At 50.3% G+C, this 9,324-nt stretch overlaps 1 protein-coding gene across 1 annotated transcript in view; it reads left to right on the top strand.

Annotated features, from left to right (window-relative positions):
- Positions 1–5,018, top strand: part of Pebp4 (phosphatidylethanolamine binding protein 4) — a 214,911-nt gene extending 209,893 nt beyond the window's left edge. Inside the window, exons 9-11 of the mRNA XM_036198524.1 lie at positions 2,135–2,228; positions 2,331–2,433; positions 4,885–5,018. Coding sequence (XP_036054417.1) covers positions 2,135–2,228; positions 2,331–2,433; positions 4,885–5,018 — 331 coding nt within the window. The remainder of the gene's footprint in view (positions 1–2,134; positions 2,229–2,330; positions 2,434–4,884) is intronic.
- Positions 5,019–9,324: the final 4,306 nt, after the last annotated feature.

Raw genomic sequence — 9,324 nt, forward strand, 5'->3', positions numbered from 1 at the left:
GTCCCAAAGCAAAGGCAGTGGTGACATTCCGGATCAAGGCTAGGAGGGACCCCATAAGCCTGTAGGCAAAAGCTAAAGCTCGGAGGAAGCTGGGGAGTGTGAAGGGAAGAGGCCCAAGAAAAAAAAGGAGGTCATAGTTGGAGAAGAGCCCCACCCTCATCCGACTGCCCTCCAGCACATACACACAGACAGACACAAACACACACATACAGGACCCACCGCAAAACAGCTCAACCCAACCCACCCCACCACCACCACCGTGACCTCCCACAGTGGTTCACCTGGCCTAGCCCCAGAATCCCCCAGGGCCTAGCCCCTGATCGCATCCCACTGTGGCCTGTGTGGCAGACAGCTCTCTTTTGCCTTCATAGGGCCCCACCCACCTGGCAAAAGCTTGGTACCTCTGGGTCCCTGGCAGGCACCCAGCTGGGAACATCGAGGCAGCACACAGTCAGCCCCCCTGTCCAGGAACTCCCTGAAATTTCTGTAGGCTAAAAGGTAGATCTTTTGGAGATATGTACACCAGCAAGGCAAAACATCGACCATTCAAAGCAAAAGAGGACACACAGATCATGGAGAACCCACAGATAACTCCCAAATTCCTGCAGCCAGCCATTGCTACCACCAAATACAGGAACTGGTGGGAACTAACCTGGCCCACTGTGTTCCTTCATCTTTCCTCCTTCCCCATCATGGCCCTTGGCTACAAGGTGGAAGGAGGCCCCAGTGCCCTCTGACTGAACAATGAGGAATCCCCTCATTCTCCAGCTCTCCTGGGTTCTCTTCTACAGAGGGTAGAGCCTCCCTCCTGCCCATATGGACCAAAGTCCCAAGCCCCAGTGGTCCCTCTATCCCAAAGCCTCTCGAGCCAGCGGGATCAGCCACTCAGCAAATACTTCTCCAGAAGTAATTGGATGTGATGGAACGAGGGCTTTTCAGCTCCTGAGTGAAAGTCTCTGGATGTCATTTAATGGCACAAAAAAATAGAAGGCTCGGGCCTCCCGCCTACCACTGCCAGGACATCATTAATCTCGGCGGAAGGCATCAGTGCTTCCATCGCTGCATCCAGCCCTGGCGAGCCGAACAAATTACAGACCTGAGCCGGGCTCTCCGTGGGGTAGTTATTAGGTTGGACTTGAATGTGTGCTGTGTTCCTCAGTGCCGCCATCCCCTGCTCTCCCAAAAGGGAGAGCAGAGCAAGGCCAAGGCCAGGGAAGAGGCTAGACACCTTGGTTAGATACAAGTCACTTGCCTCGGGGCTCAGGCAGCTAAGAGCTGGGTACCTAGGTCCCTGGATGGACTGCCTGGGGTAGGAGGTGAAAGTCGATAGCTGAGAACCTGGTCTTTGGTTCCTTACCTTACCTGAGTGGGAGCTGCCTCCCTCAGCCTCCTGACCCTACATTCCCTACGCTGAAAGGACCAAATGGAAAGTCGGCTAAAAACTGTCTTTCAGCAAAGCAGGGCTGGGCATCCCTGACCTATATGATGTTTGGGAATCTGAAAGTGGGCTTGCTGAAGGGACTGTGAGCATCAGTCAGGAGCCAGCTACAAAGCTGTGCTACTAGTCAAAGGCCTCCCTGACCAAGACTGGGTAGTTTTTCATCCAGTGTTAATTAGGTAATATTAGAAATTCACTGAGGTCAGAAAGTGAAACTAGGTAACTCGATAAAGCAGCTCCCACCACCGATGCCTGAGAGAGGCCCAGGGAGGCTCTGCCAGGGTCCCATAAATGGGACGAGCACAGAGATTCGTTCAACTCAGAGTGGACCAACTCTGGGAGATGAACAGTCTCACCTCTCCCCCCCCCCCCCCCCCCCCCCCCCCCCCCGCCTGCAAATGATAGGCACACACAGCTGCCCCTTGCAAATCACAAAAGCCAGCCCCAGGGACTCAGGACCTAAAAGGGAGAAAATAACCATCAACATCTACCCCCAAGGCCGTTCCAAACCCACTAGCCGTGGCATTCCCTGGGAGCAAAACTCAGAGGAGTGGCCCCTCCTCTCCTGGATGCTGAAGAGGGGATCCTTCATCTCTCATAACCTTGGTGCCTAGTGTAAGGCTTGGCATATAGTGTGGTTCAAATTCCTCCAGGCTTCAGATCTGTTCCTCATGCTCCCCTCGCCCCCTTCCACAGCCAAGTCAACATTATCAGCACCTTGGCCAACCTCTTCTCCACCAGCTCTTGGCAGAAGCAGTGGCCTCTTAGCAAAGCTACTCCAACTGCTTCTGTAAGATGAAAGGAGTGCCCCCGGGGTGGCACAGGGACCAAACTGCATACAATCTGTGTGGCTCTGCCGCAGGAGTGCCAGCCCCTGTGTGGCTCCCTCCAGGCAGCTCAGGATATAAACACCAGAGGCTGCCTCCCCCTCGAAGCCTCTGACGGTGTGCTCACCACCCTGCCTTGTGCCAAGAAGAACCCTGACGGCTACCAGGGTAGTGGTCCCGCCCTCTTCCTGCAGCTTGGAGACAGAGCAGAGCCATACAGGAAGGGGCTTTCCTCTGAGCAGTGACCACGGAAGCCACAGCTCTCCATTTCTCCCCACATGCCCCCCGAGGGCCTGACTCACCCCTCTTCCTTCTAGAACTTGCTCTGGGTCAGTTCCTCCTGCCCTCTGTGGCAGGAAACAAGTGGGGGTGTGTGTGTAAGGAGCCCCTGCTGAGACAAAGGAAGAGCCAGCAGGAGACTAGCCCAGGTCCTGGCTTTGTGGAGCTGCTGCCCGAATTGCTGAGAACTAAAAGGTTGTTGGAAATATGGCTAGAAAGAGCCTAAGTGCCTCAGGACACTCTGAGCTCACATAAAAGATAGGGTTTGGCCAGCTCTATGTGAGGGGAGCCAGGCCTCTCTCGGGACATAGGGGATTTCTTTCCACCAGCTTACTCTGATCTCGTGATGGGTTTCAATTCCCTCATTGCCACCCAGGCTCCTTCCTGTCATACTCAGTGAGGAAAGGAGAAAGCTACCTTGTCCCCTCATACCTGTCACACACTACTTCACCCAAGATCTCTTCTCTGGCACACACACACACACACACATACACACACACACACACACACAGAGAGAGAGAGAGGTAGTGGGGGAGGCATGCATGCACATATATACAGAGACACATCTGCATGTGCTTTCCAAGGGTCAGATAACCAAAATTTCTTTCCAGCCAGCCTGGCCCCCTGGGAATCCAGGGGTTCTCACCAGGCACAATGTACACAAAAGAACAATGACACAAAGCCACACCATGGATTTGCCCAGTGTGGTCAGAACCTATCTACAGGGCGTCTCAGCCGCCTTCCCAAGACAGTTTCATAAGCTCTAACCCTGTAGCTCTTGAGGCTGAGTCAAATGTGCAGTTACTGAGTAGGGTTGAAGGAACCTCGAAAGGCTTTGTATCCCTGTCCTGGCATGCCATCCTACCCTGCCCGCTCCCCCACCGAATCCCATCTGTGAGCCGGAACAATCACAGTCCTCCATATTAGAAGTGACGTGAAATAATGTACAGAATGCTCCTGTGATAACACCTGGCTCCTAGCAAATACCACATCATTACTGTCTGCATGAGCACCATTCTAGCTTTTGGGAGTTGGCATTACCAAAATGGTCCGGTCCTTTGGAAGATCTCTGAAACATAAACCTTACCTGGTGTGTGTGTGTGGGGGGGGGGGGGTTGGGAGGGGAAGGTAAGTTGAGAAAAAAACATGGGTGGACTTGATCTCACTCTTGTTGTAAAAGTGGCTGTGGGTATAACTGGAGAGTACCAGTGGTCTGTGCTCTCCAGGGACTTCCAGACTGCCAACCTCATGTGGATGCTCTTCCCTTTGGATCCCAGTGACAGCTGGTGTCCACAAATCCTAGCATATTGGCCACCGCCTACCTGTGCTCTGGGTGAGGCCTTCTTCGGGTGTTCTCCTACCCAAGAAAGATTTCTAGAGTTAGCCTCCCCCCTAAAAGAATAAAACACTATAGGACACATGTGAATTACAGTTATCCAAATAAAGAGGAAAAGATTAAAAATTAGCGTAAGTATACTCCATGAAGTAGGTGGGGAAGATATATGGCAAATTACCTGTTATCTGAAATCCAAACCTCCCAGTGCTTCCTGAACTCTCCTGGCAACCCCCCTAGCCAGGGTGCTTGAAGCTCAGGATTTGGGAAAGAAACATGGGAACATACCTCCAACCATTTCTCTTGACTTTCTCCAGAGCCTGGAGCTGTAGTTCCCTGCCACAAGGCCCCTTTACCCACAGAAGGTACATCTTGTTGGGCTGACTCCCTCAGAGAAGTCACCCCTCTGGCCCAGGCACTGACATGTCCCCAGGCAAGGGACTTGTCTCCCACATTTGAACCCTGCCAAGGATCTAAGTGTAACCCTTCTCCCTGCACCTCAAGGAGGAGCCGTGTTTTGTGGGGTGCTTGGAGCTCTGGGGGGGAAAAATACTATAAGAACAGCAATCTTGGCCCCAACAGCCGGGTTGAGCAGGTTTGATGAGAAGTATCCACACCTCTGTCATGTCAGAAGTCAGAAGACACTCAAGAAGAGGGGGTGGGAAGATCAACATCCATCTGATGATACTCTCTACTTGGGGTGAGAAGGCAGAAATATTAAATAAAAGGCCCAGGGGAAGGAAACCCAAGGTGGCTTTAACTCACTGAGCCATGTTATTATCACCCTCTAGCAAACAGGCCTCTATTTCTGTCATGTGTGAGGGGCTCTACAAACATCCAGACCCTCCTAAAGCTAGGGCCCAGAAGATTCCCCATGCAGTATGTACTCCCTAGCTCAGTGACCAAGGGTAACTGTGTCCCCTCAGAACTGACCTCTTCCTGTCAGGCCATCTCAAGTCTGTGGTTATCCCTTACTCTCTCTCTCTGGGGTCTGTCTTTCTTTCTAGGTGCCTGGCAAATGGAAGATTTTCTGCAGAACTACCAGATGCAACAGCCCCAAACAAGCACCCAGTTCATGACTGAGTTTGATGGGGCTTTTAATAGAATGAACGAGGCCAAAGGCCAATTTAGTGACAGATAACTGTTCACTGAGCTGCAAACTGTACCTTCCAGGTGCCCATGTCATTTAATCCACTACAGATGGTCTGAGGACAGAATCTTCTCTTGGTGTCTTCCAAATTTAAAAAAAAAAAAAAAAAAAAAATGAAAAAAGTCACCCAAAGCTTAATAGTTCACTTCTTATGGTCGAAAGTTTTCTCCAGTCCTGCCCAGTCCAGTGGTCAGACAAATCTCTCCCACCTGCAATCCCGCAGCTGCTCAAACCCAAGTAAACACACAGAGGATTATATTATTTTAAACTGTATGGCCTATGAAGGGCCTCTTGCTATCTAGCTCTTGTAGTTTAACTCAACCCATAACTATTAATCTATGTATTACCATGTGCTCCATGGCTTTACCGGTCTGCTGGCATGTTGTTCCTTTGATGGCAGGCTGGCCTCTCCCTAGACTCCGCCTTTCTCTCTCCTGCCTCTCTCTCCTTGGATTTCCCAACTGCCTTTAAGCTGCCTTGCCATAGGCCAAAGCAGCTTATTTATTAACCAGTAGGAACAACATATATTCACAATGTACAGAAAGACATCTTCCAGAAAACTTTCGACTACACTTTCTAACCTGTATTCCTTTGAAGATTAACAAGGGAAGGGCTGGGGACATGGCTTGGTCAATCAAGAGCTTGCCTTGCAAGCATTAGGAACTGCATTGGGATATCCAGAAGCCATGTAAAAAAGCCCAGTAAAGGGAAAATGAGAATCAGATGCAAACAGATTCCCCAAAGCTCACTAGCCAATAGCCTAAGCTACTTAGCCAACATCTAGGCCAATAAAAGACTGTCTTAGTTGATCAGTGGCGGCCCACACCTTTAATCCCAGCACTCAGGAGGCAGAGGCAGGCAGATCTCTAGTGTAGCAGGAATCTTAAAAGGTCTTATTAATAAAAACAACCCAGAGCCAAGTATTGGGGTGAACGCTGAATGATCAGAGAAACAGAACAAGCCACAGCCACCTCACCTTGCCAATTCCTCAGCTGAAGCCCTGTTTCCTCAGCCTGGAAGCCTCTGAGTCCTCATCCAAATGGATCTCAGCTAAACTGCTGCTAAAAGCCTAAAAGCTTAACCAGGCTGGTTCCTGGTCCTCACACCTTATATACCTTTCTGCTTCCTGCCATCACTTCCTGAGATTAAAGGCGTGAGTCACCATGCCTGGCTGTTTCCAGTGTGGCTTTGAACTCACAGAGATCTGAATGGATCTCTGCCTTCAGAATGCTAGGATTAAAGGCGTGTGTGCCACCATTTTCTGGCCTCTGTATCTAGTGGATGTTCTGTTCTCTGACCCCAGATAAGTTTATTAGGGTGCACAATATTTTGAGGAACACAAAATCACCACACTCTAGGACAGCCTGGTCTACAGAGTGAGTTCCAGGACAGCCAGTCAGGGCTACACAGAAAAGCCCATCTTGAAAAACCAGGTAGGAGAGAGAGATAGAAAGGGAGGGTGAGACAGAGAGACTTGGTCTTAAACAAAATGTTGGCTGTGGCTAAGGAACTACAATGCTTGAGACTTTCCTCTGACCTCACATTCATGCACAAACACATGGGTATATGCACACTCAGGAGGAGGAGGAGAAGGAGGAGGAGGAAGAAGAAGAAAAAAAGAAAGAAGAATGGGAGGTAAAGAAGGAAAGAAGAAAAGAAACCAACAAGGAGGAAGGGACCAGAGTCCAGCCCTGGCTTTGAGGATTCCTTACAAATGCAAGTGTGTCAGGCTGACAGACAGAAGACCAGATCCCAGGGCCTGAGCTGCCAGATCATTCATCCTCTCTGAAGCCCCACCTCCCCAGCTATGGCAGTGTGGAAGGAAGAAGTGGTAGCGGAAATTGGGGTTTTGACCATGGACCTTTCCAGCTCCAACAGCTAACAACCTTTATTTAGGGAATCAGGCTGGGACCTGTTCCATGCTAGACCCTGGGCAGATAGAGAAATAGAGAGACAGAAGGGGGGGGTGGGTGCTACTCTTGTGGAGCTTAGCAACCTGGGGTTGGGGTGTAATCATCAGATAGTCACAATCAAGTTATAGCAAACTACGATAGTGTTATGAAACGGTAAAGGGCGTCTGGTTTCTGGCAGGAGCAAGGAGAGGCCAGGCCTCTTGGAAGAAGTGGTGTTTGGAGCTGGAACTGGTATGTGGGATAGCGATTAAGTCAATGACTAGAGATGGAGGCAGAGAGTTCCTTAGAGCTTCCCCAAACTGCTGGCAGGAACTTATGTGGCATCTTCCAGAAAATGAAAGGCCAATAAAGTAGCTGGAAAGAGAAGCATGCAAGAAAGACATTGGCTGGCTGGGTAGACAAAGGCCAGGCCCACCCTTATAGCCATGTTACAGTTTTGAATGGAACCCTTACAAACAATAAGAAATTATGGAATGATAAGTAGATTGGAGAAAGATGGGGGACAAGAATCAGATGTGTGCTTTGAAGAATCTGTCAGGAGGCTCTTGGTGGGCATGGGGAAAGAATTTTTATCATCTAAGGTCCTTGGATTTCCTTGTGCATTTCTTGGCTTTGCTGCCCAAGGACCCCTGAAAATGCATCTCTGCTCCTCTCGTGTGCAGCAGGAACCATAGCTTCTCAGCTGCTTTACCCACCCCCACTCCCAGTCCTCTCCATTCCCCTCAAGATCCCCTCAATCAATTTCCCTCCAAGATGAAACAAGATGTGGAGACCTTGGCCGGGACACGGCAGCACTGGTGACTCACGTACACCGTGCTTTGAGATCCCCAGATGAAAGGGCCAGGGTGAAGCTAGGCATGTGGTTATTGCCTTCTTAGAGGCCTGCCCCACGATGGCTACAAGGGCCTCAGCTGACCCTTCACCCTGTGGAACACACTCTTAACTCCTTAGTTAATTTTCAATTGATGGGACCTGAGGAACGTGATGGGGAGGGGAACCGAGTCTGTGCCTCGGGAGAATGCTGCCCTTGCCATGACTAGGTTCAGATCCCTGCCCAAGAGAATAGGAGCAAAGTCTTACGTTCTAGCAGCACATCTGGTGCCAGCCCGGGGCAAAAGGAACCTCCGGCTCCCTCTCCCCAACCAGGCAAGCCTGTAAGCAGAGCTAAAATAAGAAACAAAAGGAAGTTTCCATTTGTAGTGTCATGGAAGACAGCCACAAAAGGGACTCTTTGGGTTCCATGTTCCCTGGAACCTTCTCTCCAGAACCCTTACCATGCCGGGTGCAGAGTGTAATTGGCAGCTCCAGTTGGTGCCCAGGACTAAGATAAATAGAAGGTTGGCTTGCTAGAACAACCCCAAATTGAGACATCCTCCCCTCTCTGCTTTTAATTCCTTGCGGCCAGCATGTTTATTTTGGGGTAAGGGGGAAAATCGGATGTTTATCCTTCGAGGAAATTATCAGCTTGCTTGCTTTCCCTAGTTTTCGCCCCTCCTTTTCTTTTGCCCAAGAGTTTCAGGCTTTGAGTTCAGCCCCATGAGGGACCCTCACTCTCCAGGTCCTAAGAAGTGACAAACATAGCTGGCCCAGGTCCTAGGCTAAAGCCAGCCCTGCCAGAACCACAGTGGAAGGCCTAGAGATGGAGGGGGAAAGTGAAGTCCTGGAGAGCAACCAGTGGGGGTGCCCAATTCTGACTCAGCTTTTTACCTGCAGATCTCTGTGGGCCTCACACCCCTTTCCACTAGCTCCTCCGAAAGAAAACAACGGCGTGTAAATTGCCAAGGAATATATAAGGGAGCGTAGTGTGATCCTTTACACACTAAGGAGAACTGACATCTTTAAACAGCAACAACAACAAATCAGTTGTTACCGAACACTTCTCGAATACCAAGTGCTACACCAAACGCTCTCCACCTAACGTTTCATCTGCTGTCTTCCCACCCTGATTCACAACCTACTCAGGTCTCTGTGCTTGTTCTCTCATTTAGTTGACACAACAAACAACCTGACACGGCAGGTAGTAGCAAACGCATCATCATCGTATAGATGGAAAAGCAGAGCCCTGCTCTCTGACTCATACAAAGCAATGGCAGGAGGCTGTATTAACTTAAAGCCTCTCACCATAGTATCCAGGGAGAAGCAGAACTCTAATTTTACTCTCTGGGTTTTTTATTCACTCGGGGGCGGGGAGGGGGGCAAGGAAAAAGGCTGCTAGCCCTCCTGGAACTTTGTGGGAAAAGGCTAGGGCCTCGCTCAGAGTACTCAAGGCAAACAGGCTGACCCAGCCAAAGACCACGGCAGCTCTCCCTACCTTTCAAAGGACACAATTTGACCGCTTCACCACCCATTCACTGGACCCCCTTCTGTATTCCCTCTCACACATC

Source organism: Onychomys torridus, chromosome 9 (genome assembly GCF_903995425.1).
Source record: "Onychomys torridus chromosome 9, mOncTor1.1, whole genome shotgun sequence".
Lineage (NCBI taxonomy): Eukaryota > Metazoa > Chordata > Mammalia > Rodentia > Cricetidae > Onychomys > Onychomys torridus.